Source organism: Scardinius erythrophthalmus (assembly GCF_964197995.2).
Source record: "Scardinius erythrophthalmus genome assembly, chromosome: 5".
Classification (NCBI taxonomy): Eukaryota; Metazoa; Chordata; class Actinopteri; order Cypriniformes; family Leuciscidae; genus Scardinius; species Scardinius erythrophthalmus.
Genome location: NC_138225.1, coordinates 45,082,054 through 45,098,929, shown reverse-complemented (window position 1 = coordinate 45,098,929; position 16,876 = coordinate 45,082,054). Strand labels below are relative to the sequence as shown.

The window sequence follows — 16,876 nt, the reverse complement described above, 5'->3', positions numbered from 1 at the left end:
TGGCCGACGGTCAGTCAGAGATGCCAAGTTGTACCCATCCATTCCTTCTATTCTAGGAGACTCTTGCAGGTTAAAAAAAAAATGTTGTAACATCAAGTAATATCTAAGGAGTCATATCTTTGTTTAGTATTGATAGTATTGATTTTAGATTGGGAGGAAATTCTGATTAATCATGCATCACTAGCTAAATTTCAGATCCCCTTCATACAATTACTGTGACTGTTGTTCTGAAAATACTTCATCTGCAATAACGTTTTTGGCTGCAAATAAATGTATTGGTGTAATTAGAATGTGATTTTCAGTTACATCAAAAAGTAATGTGATTACATAAACTATGTGTTACAATGGGTTGCAGCAAGAATGAAACAGGATCTACGTGCAGCAGCTTTATTTAAAGATTAACTCAAAACTTCGGTAATAGGACAACCAACTACATGTAACGTTTAGAACTGACAGAGAACAAGACAGAACACAGGGTTTAAATAGACAGAACTGAAGAGCAAATTAACAAGACGCACCTGAACTGAACTAACAATCAGTCAAACACCATAGAAACAAACAGGCAGGGGCCGGAGAAAGACAGAACTGAACTAATTGACAGAACACAGACAAAGACAGAAATCAAAACAGACTGACAATATGACGCTTACTTGTAATGCATTACTTTACTCTTTACATCAAAAAAGTAATCTGATTACGTAATGTACGTTACTTGTAATGCATTACTTTACTCTTTACATCAAAAAAGTAATTGATTACGTAATGTACGTTACTTGTAATGTTACTTTACTCGTTACATGAAAAAAGTAATCTGATTATAAATGCATGTTACTAGGTAATGTTACTTTACTAGTTACATCAAAAAAGTAATCTGATTACGTAATGAATGTTACTTGTAATGCGTTACTCCCAACACTGTTCCTTTCAGATGAGAATGAAAAAACACCTGATCACTAGTTTTTCCACAGTCTGAAAACATCAATCAATCAATGTAGATTTCAGTCTGAAGCCTGTTTTATACAAATGCGTCGGACCTACGCCGAAGCCTCTACTAGGCAACTCGTTGGTTTTCATTTATACTTCTGCGTCGTTGTCCGCGTTGACGCGCATGCAGAGGGAGCGTGTGAAACCCGAGGGAGGGTCCTAGCAGACCAATCACAGCACTTTTGTCCGCGTAGAGTTGTCGCGTTGTTACATTTTTGGGGAGGTGCACGTCAGGGTACGCCGAAGGGTACGCGCGCTACACACAGCCTACGACGTAGCTACGGCGTGAGTTCGACGCAGAAGTATAAAACAGGCTTAAGGTTTTCTCAGAGATCCTGTCTGAGGCTGTCATAATTAATACATGAAAAGGTTAATGAACAGAAAGTTGAAAAGAACAGCATTTATTTGATAAGATCTTTACCATTACCTTTGGCAAATTTAATGCATTCTTGCTGAACAAAAGTATTATATTCTTTCAAAAAAAACTTTTGAATGATAGTGTAACTCTTTAACTATTTAGTGTAATGCAAAAGCAATTTTAAAATAAAATAATTATAAATTATTATTTTTAATTAGAATATTAATCAATTTACATGTTTCCATTGATATGCATTATGTACATTATATACTGTAGAATAAAATAAATAAAAATTTTAAGTAGTGTTTTTCATTAGTCTTTTTTACAACTTATGATCAGCTGTTAAACTGTTTGGCTTTGTGAGTCTATCACTACATTTATTCACCCTGTGTTTGTGTATATCTATTTGTGTATTTATGTTGGCTATGCAGCTCCACAGAGTTTACTACAAGCTATTTGTAGTAAGATATATCACCCTCCTGTCTCAAGTGCGCAGTCTCTCTTCTCCGTTCCCCTGTTGTTCTTTCCGCCCCTCTCCCTTTCTATACTTCCTGCTTCTATCACACGGCAAAAATCTGAGTAATTGAAGTCTGTCAATCCAGTAAATTCTCCAGTTATCTTGGCAATCAAAATGGCCGATCGCACCGTTCCTCATGCATACCCAATGAGTATGGATTACGAGATGTGTACTCCTCCTCGAATCTATGATCAGAACTTTGCAGAGGGTAAGTAAAATCAGAGTCTTTCATTTTTAATTTCAGGCAAAATATCTTGTATATTGTATATGTAGGACTATATATGTGTCTACGTTGCTTGTATTCTGATATTGGTTTGCATGCTTTGAATGTCTTGATGACTTTAAAATAACTTCTAACTTCAGCAGGTCTCATACAGTAGGTCATATTTGATTTTAACAGTTATAATAAGCAAAACATTTTGATTGTCAGAATTAAGGGTGGATCTATAGCCAATTAATGTATAACGCTGTCATACTATGACTGTATTCCTCTTACAACGAAATGTGGTGCCTCAGCAACAACTTATATTTAGAATTCCACTCATGACACGACCAATTTAACTTGTTGTCCCCATCATAACTGATTATGAACTGATCTTCTTATTAAATAATTCAGCAGCAGATTTGGAAGTCAAATGTGAAGACTCCTGTCTCTGTTAGGCTATAACAGAACAGCGTATGGGTGTCACGTGTCTTGTAGGATAAAAATAGACACTGTAAGTAGAACCTTGTCTTGGTCTGTTGCTGGTATCACAAATTTTAAATAAACTTGACATGCCCATTTCCTGTGTCTTCTAGTACACCATTTACACTTAGAATCTAGAAGGCAGAGCTTTATATTTTAATGCAGTTCTTAGGTACTTGAACAGTAGTAAATTGATTCAGGGCAAATTACATGATGCTACTTTTTTTGTCCTTAATACGGTTACATTCACACGCTGTTTAGTTTACAGGACTGACAACCTCTGTAACCGAATTTATGGCATGAGGTTGCGCCTTGTGGGAGAAGGGAATAATGTCAGGGTTATTTTCGGTTTTGTCTTTGTTTTCATTGTGTTCAGTTTATGTTTGCCTGTTTTCCTTTGACCCAGTCTTCCCATGTGTTTCATTGGTTCATATAATTCACCTGTCACTCGTTAATTAACTTAACGAGTCAGCTCCTTTGTTTGCCCTTAAGCCCTCAGTTTCTGTCAGTTCTTGGTCCTGGATTGTTTAACATTTATGCCGAAGTGGTTGTGCTATTCAGTTTCTCCAAGTTATCTCCTGCGTGTTTCCTTGTTTGAATCTACAATTAAAGATTGTTTTGAGTATCTCCTTTGTCACGCGCTTTGTTACAGCCACCAAACCGTGACAGAATACAGGACCTCAAGAAACAAGAAGGAAAGAGATGGATCTGGCTGGGGCAAGAAAGCAGGCTGAAGATCATCTCCTCTTCTCCCTCCGACAATGAGGTCTACCTCTGGAACAATTCGTGGAGGAATTCCTGGAGCTGTCCCATTTGGTGAGCTGGAGCAATTCAATGCTCAATGCATGCTTTTGGATGGGACTGGATGAAGATTTATTTCAATTCCTATCTCCTGGGGATTGTTATATACCCTTAGTTGATTAATCATGTCCTCTGGCTAAACGGTTTTGATTTTCTTGTTGAGGAAATTAAAGAGGACAATATAAACCATCATCCAGTTACATCCAGAAAGCATTTGGGCTCTCCAGCTCATTCCAAGCCTGTGCCCGAGCCTTCCATAGACCTTACCACCTTTACTCCAAAGTCCATTCCGGTGTGAGAAATATCAGAGACTGGAAAGTGAAGAAAATCTCCGAATCTGTTCCAGAGACTGAAACTCCAGAGTCCGTTCCTGAGTGTTAAATTCCCGAGTCCGTTCCTGAGTGTTAAATTCCCGAGTCCGTTCCTGAGTGTTAAATTCCCGAGTCCGTTCCTGAGTGTTAAATTCCCGAGTCCGTTCCTGAGTGTTAAATTCCCGAGTCCGTTCCTGAGTGTTAAATTCCCGAGTCCGTTCCTGAGTGTTAAATTCCCGAGTCCGTTCCAGTGAGATAATTTCCCGCGCGCGTCCATTCCTGAATGTGAAATTCCCAAATCCGTTCCAATGAGAGTCTGTTCCAGTGAGAGAAATTTCTGAGCCTGTTACAGTGAGTTAAGTCCCCGAGCCTGCTCTCAAGAGGGAAATTCCAGGGCTCAGTCCAGAGAGCATTTCAATGTCCATAATGTCTCTGGGTGGTAGGTTGGTTTTGCTATGCGTCCCCGGCCATAGTGGCCAAGCCAATCTCCTGGGTCAAGACAACGGAGGCCGATCCTCCTTGGCTCCCTGAACTGCCAGTGCCTCCTTGGTTCCCTGAACTAACAGTACTTACTTTGTATCCTGTACTACTCTTTTTAGTTGGACTCTTTTTGGAGGGGTGTTGCACCTTCCTGTAGGGGGGAGGACTGTCAGGGTTATGTTTGGTTTTGTCTCTGTTTTCTGAACTTTGTACAGTTTCTGTTTGCCTGTTTTCCTTTGACCCAATCTTCCCATGTGTTTCATTGGTTAATCTAATTCACCTGTCCAGTGTTAACTCGTCAGCTCCTTTGTTTGCCCTTGTTCTTAAAGTGTAAATTGCAGGTTACATTTTTCACGAAGATAATGCAATGTGTTTATTAAACATAAAGATAAGAACCGCCCACCATTGTTTTTTATACCAAAATGCTGAATATAATATGAAAAGTTGGCACTTTTAACAGTGGTTTTAACCGCTCCCGCTCCCTTCCACTAGATGGGGCGTGACGTCATAAGAGGAACTCACTAGTAGAGTTACCGGCATAGTCATAGCTATAGATGCCTTACATAACTACAGAAAAGTTGGTTGTATGTTTTATTTGATAAAAAAATTATGGATAAAATAACTCAACTGTAAACATCTCGAGTGTGCTGACTTCAAAGGGACCATGATCCTGCCTGAAATGAGAGTAAGCTATTTGCAAAACAAACGGGTTCAGGCACGTCAGATCAGCCGGTCGCAGGTCGAGCTGCTCCACTAAACTAAACGCGTTCACCTCACGGCAGCACTTACTCTCCACTGCTGATAGCCCACACAAACACAGTGATGGGGACATCGATCTCTCTTTTTCTTTACTGACAATAAACATCGCTAATTAAATCGTGAGAAATAGCGTGGATTGAAGAAGTGTATTACATGACGTTTGAGGCGTCGATGAGACTAGCGATTGGTGCCTGTGCAGTGTGCGCATCTCTACAGCTCTGATTTGGACTGACACCATGTAAGTAAATAATGTCTTCAGTCGTTGTCCCTCCTTGCTATTCTACATGACGGCAAACTTTTGAAAAGACTGGCTTGTTCCCTTATATTATCCGGGTTAAGTTTGCACCAGGCTAGCCTAGACTAGCTCTAACGTAGCTAACTTTACTCGCCGACACCTGGCCAACCCTCCACTCATTCTCCTCACACCAAGCATTAATAACTCTTTGAGTGCCATGGGTCCTGGCAATTTCCTCCCCTCTCTCACGTCTGACCGGTTAAAAATTCTAGGGCTGTGGTCCATAAAGAATTTGATGGTTTCCCACATCCTCAGTCGTTCTCCAAATAGCCATAATACAGTAGGAATCTAGCAGAGTATGGGTTGCGAGTTCCTCTTATGACGTCATCACCAGTTACTGAAAAAACACTCTACCTTTGAAGAAACCCCAATAAATGTTATTTTAACGCATTTTAAGACAGAAATAATTAAATATATATACATATAGAGCACTTTAATTTACACATTAATTGGCTGTGGTGGTTAACCTGCAACTTACACTTTAAGCCCTCAGTTTCTGTCAGTTCTTGGTCTTGGCGTGTTTAACGTTTATGTTGAAGTGGTGTGCAATTCAGTTTCTCCAAGTTATCTCCTGCGTGTTTCCTTGTTTGAATCTACAATTAAAGACTATTTTGGGTATCTCCTTGGCCGTGCACTTTGTTACAGCCACCCAACCATGACTATATATATATATATATATATATATATATACTGTATATATATATATATATATATATATATATATATATATATATATATATACACTGTATATAGTTTTTAAAGTGTAATTTATGTAAGTAAATAAACTATATTGTATTTACGTTTTTATTTTGACAAATGACAAAGCAGAAAGAACATTTCTCTGAAAGGTAAAATTATTCTATAACTTGTATACAGGCATATTAATACTTACTTATTTAATTGCCCATATTTTAACTGAAGATATGTTTTAATAGCAACACTATGAATGCAAATGTAATCCTTTCACTCAACTAACCTGTAGATTTTAATGAAAGCAAAGATGTCTTAAATGTACTATCTAATTTATGAAATGTACCTAATTCGTGGAAATACTGAATAATAACCCATTTAATTACAATAATTATTCAATTTAAAAGTTATAACACTAGTAACAACATGCCACTTGGGGCCTGCTGTGCCAAAAACCTTTATATGTCATAATACAATGTCATAGATCACTATTTTCCAGAGACACAACATTATATCAGTTGACCTCAAAACTGTTTTGACAGACTAAATCTCACAAATGTTTATTTTCAGATGAAATTACCTGTGTTGGGGAAAGTTACTTTTAAAAGTAATGCGTTACAATATTGCGTTACTCTCTAAAAATGAACCAATGATGGTATTTTTTTCTTATTCGTATGGTCGAATTGTATCATCAAGGTTCAGCAGCAAAGATATTGGTTAATATAAAAAAGTTAATATAAAGTGAGATATATATATATATATATATATTGATTAATATAAAGTGAAATTAAATACATAAAGTAGGCTATATTTGTGTAATTTAAACAAATATATTGCAGGTTTGCGTAATATTCTGATTTTGCATTTCACTGTTTTTATTCCTTTTGGGGAATCTGTTTTTGTGCAAATGAGATGAGTAAATGCATGCTCACATTTAGTCTAGAACTACAATAACCATCATGTTCACACATCGCACACAACCTCTGCTCATTTACTCCCGATTTCTCTGAACATGGGGACGGGAGAGCTGTCAGTCAATAAATGGGAGAACAAAGTAACTTGCATTACTTATTTGAAAAAGTAACTTAGATATTTTGTTGTAAATTTAAAAGTAATGCATTTCTTTTTCTAGTTACTTGAAAAGTAATCTGATTAGGTAACTCGCGTTAAGCCCAACACTGGAAATGACTCAATTAAAAATGCAATTATTAAAATATTAAATTAATATTTAATAATTAAAATATTAATTTTTTAAATATATTTAGTTTGCAGCCCACAGGAAATTATATCTTTTAATGCAGAAAAAAATATAATACAGTAAATTATATGAGAGAGGTCAATAATCTTCTTAAAATGTCAGATAATTTCACATTTAATGACAAGGCATGGTTAGTTTAGGTTGTATCTAATGTCATTCAGGTGGAACTTTCCCAGAACTTTTATGATTTAATAATGCATTATGATTTATGTACTAATAATTTGTACTTGTGAAAAAAGTTTTTTTTTTCTTTTTTTTTACACTTAAAAAAAGTATGCAGTAGTTAGGTACTGTAACAAGAAATTATTATTTTTGTACATCATTTAAACTTAAGAACTACCATATATGAAAAACGAACAAAGAAGAGTACATTTTTAAGAACTTGGCACTTGATTTTTGCATCATCATATGCCTGCATGACCTTTCAAAGGTTCAAAGTCCGACTTAAATTGGCATTCACCTGCACTTTTCCAAGCAGGAAGGAGAACATTCTGATATACCAAGTTGAATGGAGCGTAGGATAGGCATTAAATATGTTCAGATTGGCTGTGATTGTGTTGTGTCATTTACATGTCAGTGGAAGCATTGTGAGAGTATTATTATGGTTATGATTTTTTTTCTCCTTCTCACCCTCTCAGCACTGTGTCCCAAGGACCTGTTGGCCCCTGTCCTATACCACGGTTACTACATTCGTCCCCGCATCAACAAGCAGCTCGAGAGGGGCTTCTCTCAGGTAGACAGTGAAGATGACTGGTATCGAGTTTTGCTGGACGTGTGCCAGTTCACACCAGATGAGATCAGTGTGCGAACTGTGGACAACCTGTTGGAGGTGACTGGACGTCACGCTCAGCGAATGGACCAGCATGGCTTCGTGAGTCGTGAGTTTACCCGCACGTATATCTTGCCAATGGGTGTGGATCCGCTGCTGGTGCAGGTGTCCATCTCACATGATGGGATAATGTGCATCCAGGCACCACGAAAAACTGAGGACCTGGAGCCTAAAATCAACCAGCTCAAGATTAAAGTGGACAACAAGGAAAGCAAAAGTTAATGAAGTAGACTGATAGAAGCAGGCCCACATGGAATCCCACATGGAAATACACCATAGAAAAGTCTATGGAGTTGGAATGCCCAACATTTTGCGTGTTTGTTTATTTAAAAAAAAAAAAATTATAATTTGAGTCATTAGAAGTTCTCTCAGTTCTGTTCTCTCACAGTTTGCATTCCACAGATTTCCAGATAAAGTCTGCAGATTAGTCTGTAAATACAATACTGGTGAAACGTTTGGAATAATTAACATTGTTTAATGTTTTTGTGGTCAATAAGGCTGCATTACAGAAGAATGTGAGTGATTCCTTTAGAGTGAACACTGTGAATCTGACTGCAGTAGATGTGAAAGATATTAATAAAAATGAAGTTAATTCGGCCAGCGCACATACCTGTATTTACATCCTGTTTTCGGTCGAAGTCCATAGTAGTCGATTGTCGAGTTCTCCACTGTTGCTTAGTTACCTATCACGCGCGTGAACTCGACAATCGATTACTATGGACTTCAACCGAAAACAGGAAGAAAATCCAGGTATGAGCGCTGGCCGAATTAACTTCATTTTTATTCATATCTTTCACATCTACTGCAATCAGATTCACCTGTGTTCACTCTAAAGGAATCACTCACATTGGCTGGGCACTTGTAATGACACATCAAGGATGTTAAGAGGCTAAAAGCAGGTTTAAAACTTGCCCCATTGAAGTCAACAGGGTGCAAATTTTAAAAAGAGGATAACACGGTGTAGACAACACCGGTTTTTGTCGTTGTTCTCTGTACTGACAGCACTCCAAATTTACAAAAAAAATGAGCTCAATGTTAAAATTGACTGGAGTTCTCCTTTAATAAATTATTAATGGTGCTCAATCATTAATAATGGTTTATTATTATCAATACTGAAAATGTTTTGCTGCTTAATATTTTTGTGGATCTTCTTCAGGATATTTTGATGTATTTAAAGTTCAAAATAACAGCGATAATTTAATTAGAAATCTTTTGTAACATTATAAATATCTTTTTCTTATTTTTCCCCCCTTTTAAAAAAAGAGGTAAATAAGGTTACAAAGTTGTAATTTTAAGGGTACAGAATATTAGAATGATTTCTGAAGGATCATGTGACACTGAAGACTGCAGAAATGATGCTGAAAACTTAGCTTTGTCATCACAGGAATAAACCAGATTTTAAAATATCTAAAAATAGAAAACTGTTATTTTAAATAGCATAAAAGTCTGTAAAAACTGTAATTTTATGATGCACGTTAAGTTTCCTTGTGATAAACTTGCTGGATGTGTGGCCATGTGTGTATTTTTGCTAGATAAATATTGTTTTGTAATAAACTTTTCTGCTTAGCTAGCAAGTATTATAATGGTCTTGCCTCAGTTTTATGACATCCAGGTATTGCAAAAATGATGTCATTTTGAAACCGGTTTCCACAGTTCGTCTGCTTTAGGTTGGCCAAAAAGATAGTCTCGCCACAAACTCGTACCATTGGTTGAGCCAATGTTGCTATGTCAAAGTTGTAACGGTGCGTGACAGATATTTACCGTATTGTGACATACATCTGAGTAAAATGGATTGTGGAAAAAGAAAACAATGTGGTAGACTTGGTTCTAGGTTTTTGATTGGATGGAAGCAGATCTGACTTTGAGTTTGCAATTTATTGTAAGAAAGGCAGAGTTTAGCCGAATTAATGCTTTGAGAAGTCTGGCATACGTCACCAGAGAGAAGTCTGTCATTTCACTGGAAGGTGTAGTTATATTATGACATTGTGATTAAAAAGATTACGGAAATAGGGTGAATTTCAGTTTCATGCCTAGCTTGTTGGATGCTCAAACAGAAAGATTATAGCATCAAAAAAAAAATAAAAAAATCTAAAAATACAATAATTTTTTACTTGTTTACATTCACATGATTGTGGATATTACAATAGCATACAATGCTATAAACTAAGGAAGATCTCTGTAAACACAATTGGAGATCTCCAGTTACCTATGCTTTCATCCTGTTCGTGAATGAAGGACTGCAAAGATATTAAAATATACAACATTAAAGATATTGTCAAACATTAATGACCTCAAGGTCAGCCTCAACGATTTGGGCATTGCAGTTGGAAGTACAAAGGTAGCTTTCTTTATGAGGAACACCTGCAGGACTCAAGTTACAGAGGAACCAGGAAATGTAAAATGAGCAAATGATCAACACTAGGCTAACTGAGCTCTGACCACGATCTCTGCCATGGGGAGCAATGTAACCAAAACAGTGGAAAAGTAAGTAGCTAAACATTTGTATCTTTGAATTGTTTTAAACGTACTGGGCATGATTTACAGTATTTATCTATTCAAAAGCTACAGGGTTCTATGACATGTGATTGTTTTATAGCAGTAGGATCTTGATGGGGAGGAAACTACTTCAAACTAGATTCATTTGTATAACTAAAGAGTGTTCTGACCACTATTTACCATAACGCTAACTTTTACATAGGTCATACTTTGAGAAACATTGATCCCCTTTGTCTGTTCATAATTGATATGAAGTTTTAACACAAATGCTGTCGAAATTATTAGACACCAGAAAAGCCAAGTATTTATGGTAAACTTAAAATATACTAAAATGTTATTTTTTACTGAAAATTGTATGTCATGTAGTTAAATATTTGTAATAATTACACATTTGTAATGATGAAGTTGCAATTATACTTATAGCTAACTTATAATATCAAATAACACACTACTTTTACTTGACATTACAAAATTTACTTTTTTAGGTATTAGAAACATAGTCGTTAATGTGTACTCTCTTTAACTTGCATTTATTTCATAATATTATATTAAAATAAGATTTGAGGTACTCGAGAAGAACACATTCAATACAATTAAGTGCTCTTCATTTTCACAAGAGATAAGTCTATCAATGATCATTTTTTTTCATTTAGGGAAATACGCAACAGAACAAATAAACCAACTTCTGTTTTTTTAATTTTGTATGTTTCTCGTTCCTTAGATGGGGAATAAATCCAAGAAAACTTTCACAAAAACGGGCAAAAGGAAAAGGTAACAATAAAAAATCTCAGCTACATTTATGAGATAATACAACCCCAAATCCAGAAAAGTTGGGACATTTTGTAAAAAAAAATTTAATAAAATCAAGAATCTGAGAACAAATTTTCAAAGTTTTCACTGACCAACTTATTTAGTAAATATAAACTAATTTTGATTTTGATGGCTGCAACACTCTCCAAAAAAGTTGGGACAAGGGCAAAATAAAAGTGAAAAGCTTATAGCATTTCCAAAGTTAAACTCTTTTGAAACAGTCAGCAATAAGTAGGTGAATTGGTAGGTGAGGGTATCGTGATCTCAGTCTTAGGTCATCATGGCCCATCACTTGGTACCAAATAGCATGCGAGAATTGTCAAACAATTCAAAAATCACATTTCTAAAGGCAAGATTGCAAAGAATTTAGGTCTTTCCCCTTCTACCATACATAATATTGTGAAAAGATTCAGGGAATCCAGGGAAATCTCAGTCTGTGTAGGGCGAGGCAGGAACCCTCCGTTGAATGTGCGTGACCTTTGAGCCCTCAGATGGCATTGCATGAGAAACCGTCATGTTATTCTGTTATTCTTTGGAAAACCCATTGTCACTTAAAACAGTCTGCTGGTGCATCAAGGTGAAGGGATGGATTCTTGAATTAGAGGCTTTTTTGGGGGGGGGGGGGGGAATCCCACAGAATGAGAAACAAAATCACTATTAATCACATGATTGGGACAGGACAGAAAAAAAATTCAGCGGGAGTGGGCGGGACCGGGAATTGCAATAACACTATGATACCCTACTTTATACACAAATATACTGTTTATATGCTCCACCCGTAACAGCTGGTGGCGGTAATGCACCAAGTTGGTGTGCCAATGCCAACCAATAATATAAAAGAAGAAGGCTTCCCCATGCACTTTGTATAATCAAAATGGAGTCAGACATGAAAGCCACGCTGCAACGACTACTGTCTGAAAATGATACCTCAGTTGTGCTCACCGACATTTCTGGGCGGTCTGAAGTAACACAAACATTTTTATGAGTTGAGAAAGACGGCATTATGTGTGCTTGTGTGTTGAAAATTAATGAAATTTAATGTGTGTGCATTGTTTAAGCGAGGATTTCAGTTAAATAAAATAACATGAAAAAATACATTTTGGATTTTTATTCAACTAAGGTGAGCATGCACTGTACTGTATGTACTGTATTTTTATTTATTTTTTTACAGTAACTGACAGATTCCGGCCAAAAAAAACTGAATGGGTGGAATGGATGGATTGGGACGGGATGGTATTTTCCCCCCGTTTTTCGTGGGATTGGGATGGGATGGGATTTTTTTTGTGGGAGTGGGACGGGAGAGGTTTGAAAATCCCACTCCTCTATCTTGAATCCACTGCCGCTTCAATGTCGTTTGAGCGGTTGTTATCAAGTTATTAAAGGAGAACTCCGGTCAATTTTAACATTGAGCTCATTTTTTTGTAAATTTGGAGTGCTGTCAATACAGAGAACAACGACAAAAATCGGTGTTGCCTACACCGAGTTATTATATTTTTAAAATTTGCACCCTGTTGACTTCAATGGGGCAAGTACTAAACCTGCTTTTAGCCTCTTAACATCCTTGATGTGTCATTACAAGTGCCCAGAAAATGTAAGTGATTCCTTCTGAGTGAACACGAGTGGATCTGACTGCAGTAGATGTGAAAGATATTAATAAAAATGATGTTATTTAAGCCAGCGCAAATACCTGTGTTTACATCCTGTTTTCGGTTGAAGTCCAAAGTAATCGATTGCCGAGTTCACGCGCGTGATCATAGGTAACTAAACCTATGCGCGTGAACTCGGCAATCGACTACTTTGGACTTCAACCGAAAACAGGATGGTACATATCTATTACATATCTATATCTATTTATACATATCTTTCGCATCTACTGCAGTCAGATTCACTCGTGTTCACTCAGAAGGAATCACTCACATTTTCTGTGCACTTGTAATGACACATCAAGGATGTTAAGAGGCTAAAAGCAGGTTTAGTACTTGCCCCATTGAAGTCAACAGGGTACAAATTTTAAAAATAGAATAACTCGGTGTAGGCAACACCAATTTTTGTCGTTGTTCTCTGTACTGACAGCACTCCAAATGTACAAAAAAATGAGCTCAATGTTAAAATTGAGCGGAGTTCTCCTTTAATCAATATATGTTCTTCTAAATATCAAATGATTTGAATGACTTCTTCAAGCTTATGAGATTTATTTCTAAAATTAAAATTATAAAGTTAAATTACATGAGGAAAGCGCACCCAACACCTGTTAAAAGTTATATTTACTCTTCTAGCTGACCCTGACAGCCTATAGGTCACTTGAGTAACTCAGGCCTGTTGCCTACGTGACAATTCTTACGCCCCTTTCACACAGATATTCGGGAAAATACACGGATAATGTTCCCGGGATTTGTCCGGGGATCGTTTGATTTTGGTTCATTCACACTGCCAGTGATTTTCCGGAATCTGTGAGTACGTTCACACACATCCCGTAAAGATCCCGTAAAGACACGTGACGTCAGGATGTGATTACTCCTGTCAGATGTCAGTTCTGCTGATAACTCCTATTCATCATTTCTACACGAAGACAAGTCCATACTCCCCAGTAGCGCCACTAGGTTTGCCAAGTAACAGCAATGTTACCAGGTTCCCATCCTGGCATCGATCCCGGCATCAATCCTGGGACGTGTTTGCGTTCACACAGAAGGCACTCTAGCAATTTTACGGCAATTTCCCGGGATCAACACGCTGTGTGAAAGAATAAAGAATTTACTTTACAATCCATCTTTAATCACTACAGAACAATTGACAAATATTGTCTGAACCTCATATTGAGAGAAAGTACATCTTATCAGTATGTTTTTGGAAAAGTTTCCTGATCCGAGCTAGAGCTTGGCCAACTAACCTTGAATAAGCTGTGTATCTGTGGGTGTGTGTGTCAGTATCCTTTGTTACAGGACGTTGTGAGGTGAGCAACTGACACGCAGGGGAGACAAACTGGAACATAGGAACTCAGATTTGTGACCTCAGTGGGTCACTTTGTGCCTAAACTGGGATTTTGGTCATCATTCTGATAATCAATGGAGATTTGCTTCTGGCTAACACCCCATATATGGAACATTTTCTAAGTTTATCTGTGCCTTAACCAATCAGAATCATTCGACCTGACGTGATGACGTAGTTAGTGACGTGTTAGAGTGTAATTGCTGTTGTTTTGAGAATGTAAGAGAGCGGCCTATGAACTCCTTGTGAGTGTTAAAGCTGACTTCTGCTGATGAAACTGCGATCTATACTTCAGTAAGATTTTCTTCAGTTGATTGCATCTCTGACTCCAGGTCTTCATTCATCATATCTGGTCCAGGTCTTAACTGTAAATTCCCCTACAAAGGAATGCCACTTGAATCTCTGTTACGCAACTAAACCAATGCATCAGTTTTAGACGAAGATGCCGGCGAGTTCTCTGGGGCGCAAGCTCATCTCAGAGGATCCAAAACACAGTTGAAATCTGTGCTGTGGTCAGATGAGTCCACATTTCAGCTTGTTTTTGGGAAAAACAGACATCAAGTTGTCAGTCCCAAAGATAAAAGGGACCATCCAGACTTTCATCAGCGATAGGTGAAAAAGCAAACATCGGTCATAGTATGTGGGTGCAACAGTGCAAATGGCATGGGATTGTACAGAAACATTTAATGGCATCAAGATGACATCTTTCTTGTGAAGCAAGACAATGCCAGGCCTCATTCTACACATGCTAAACCAGAGTGGTTCCTAGAAACTCTACAGTAGAAGGAATGTGCTTGACTACCAGCCTGCAGTCCAGATCTGTCTCTTGTTGAAAATATGGCCCATCATGAAAAGGAGAATCAGACAACGAAGACCACAGACTGTTGAGCAGATGTCTTGTATCAGGAGAGATTGGGCAAAAAATTTCACTTGCAAAACTGCAACAATTAGTATCCTCAAAGAAAAGGTGATGTGACATAGTGGCACAGTCGTGTTAGACTTCCGCCAGTGTTGCCAAGTCCGTGGTTCGGCTCTCCAACCCCCCCAAAACACCCCCAGATGTACAAATTCAGTGTAGAATTGGGCCGCCCGATGGAGAAAATCGCATTGAGCTGTTTTTGGGCTACTTTTGACTGGCCATTGGGCTACTTTTGTTGCTTCCGCACTGTCCGTCATTACAGGCTAGATTAGGCTATGCATTTATTTATTTATTTATGAAGAGAAAGCTGAGCACTGTGGGTTACTTTTCAGGTTTCATCATGAATGTTTGTCCAATAAATAGCAATAAGCTTTGTGCTTTGTGACTTTTGATGTGAAACAAAGTCTCATCTTTCAAATTCTGTCCACTTTATCACAAAATTCAAACAATAAATGCCGTTTTGGTCCTCTTTAATGTAACGCGAAAGATCAAGCTCCTCAGTTCAAGTGAAGCACTCGCTACAAAGTGGTCAGGATTGAGAATTACAGTTACAATTTACAATAGACCACCTTTGGTGTAATCTGTCAAAATGATGGACAGCTTTCAGAATTTTTCGTCACTGCTAAAAAAATTCCGTCAATGAAAATTTTCGGTTAAAGCGACCTCTGCACAGTGGTAAACATGCCTCTGCTCTGTCATAACTTTTTTGGAGTGTGTTGCAGTCATCAAAATCAAAATTTGCTTAGGCCCTATTCACAAAATAAGTTGGTCAGTAAAAACGTTGAAAATCTTTTCTTTGTACTTTAGTCAGTTAAATAAAGGTTATTGAGAATGAGCAAATCACAGATTCTTGATTGTATTGCGTTTTACAAAATGTCCCAACTTTTCTGGATTTAGGTTTGTAGATTAAAAGGAAACTTTAATTATCCAGTTGTTGTGATGTTGATTGCCATGTACATCTTTACAACAGGTCCACCTGTGGTTCCTCCCCATGAGGTGTGTTGGTTAAACTGGACACTACAAAATGTTACTTTTATCCGAATATATGTAAATGTTTTTGTGATAACAACTTTTTTTTTTTCAAAGCAGGCCCGTGTTGATGTTCATGTGTATGACTGTGTGTCCGCTGAACCACAGTATGCCCAGGTGAATAAGAAACGCAAGCAGAATGAGGATGGTTTACACTACGCAGACGTTCAAGTCCTACAGTCTGAAAATGCGACCAGCAGGGGAAAACTGAGACAGACTCCAAACTGCCACAACACAGAGTATGCAACAATAGACTTCACAACAACTACTGCAAATACACAGACCTCAGCTAAACCTGCAGATATATTCATCCCACCTGGAGAACTACAGAGACCACATACGAGGTTTTCCCATAAGAAAAATGTCCACTCAAAGCGAGCAATTATGGCGTGAACAAAAAAGTGAACAAACACAAAAATGAGCAAACATTTCTTCTCTTTAATTTTTGTACAGTTTATCCTGCTGTACTATTGTGCCATTCAACAAGGCATTTAAGTGTGCAATTCATATTCTCTACATCATGATGGATAAAAGCCTTTAATTTCAAAAGCATGTGGTTGTTTGCTTAAAATGTATAGCCTATTTTATTGTTTATACAAATCAAAATGTATGTCTAACATTCATTATACATGTACATCAAATTGGTGTATAAATAGACAGTTTTATTCCA

General features: G+C 37.4%; 2 protein-coding genes across 2 annotated transcripts; both read left to right on the top strand.

Annotated features, from left to right (window-relative positions):
- Nucleotides 1-1,845: 1,845 nt before the first annotated feature.
- hspb2 (heat shock protein, alpha-crystallin-related, b2) lies at nt 1,846-10,022 on the top strand. Its single transcript, XM_081364716.1, has 2 exons — nt 1,846-2,067; nt 7,777-10,022. The coding sequence occupies exons 1-2, from the start codon at nt 1,974-1,976 to the stop codon at nt 8,187-8,189; spliced, it is 507 nt and encodes a 168-aa protein (XP_081220842.1). The 5' UTR covers nt 1,846-1,973; the 3' UTR covers nt 8,190-10,022.
- A 397-nt stretch (nt 10,023-10,419) lies between these two features.
- On the top strand, nt 10,420-16,599 carry LOC308690390 (uncharacterized protein; the record flags this gene model as incomplete). Its single annotated transcript, XM_081364791.1, has 4 exons — nt 10,420-10,451; nt 11,185-11,234; nt 16,148-16,173; nt 16,264-16,599. The coding sequence occupies 4 exons, from the start codon at nt 10,420-10,422 to the stop codon at nt 16,597-16,599; spliced, it is 444 nt and encodes a 147-aa protein (XP_081220917.1).
- Between the last annotated feature and the right edge of the window lie 277 nt (nt 16,600-16,876).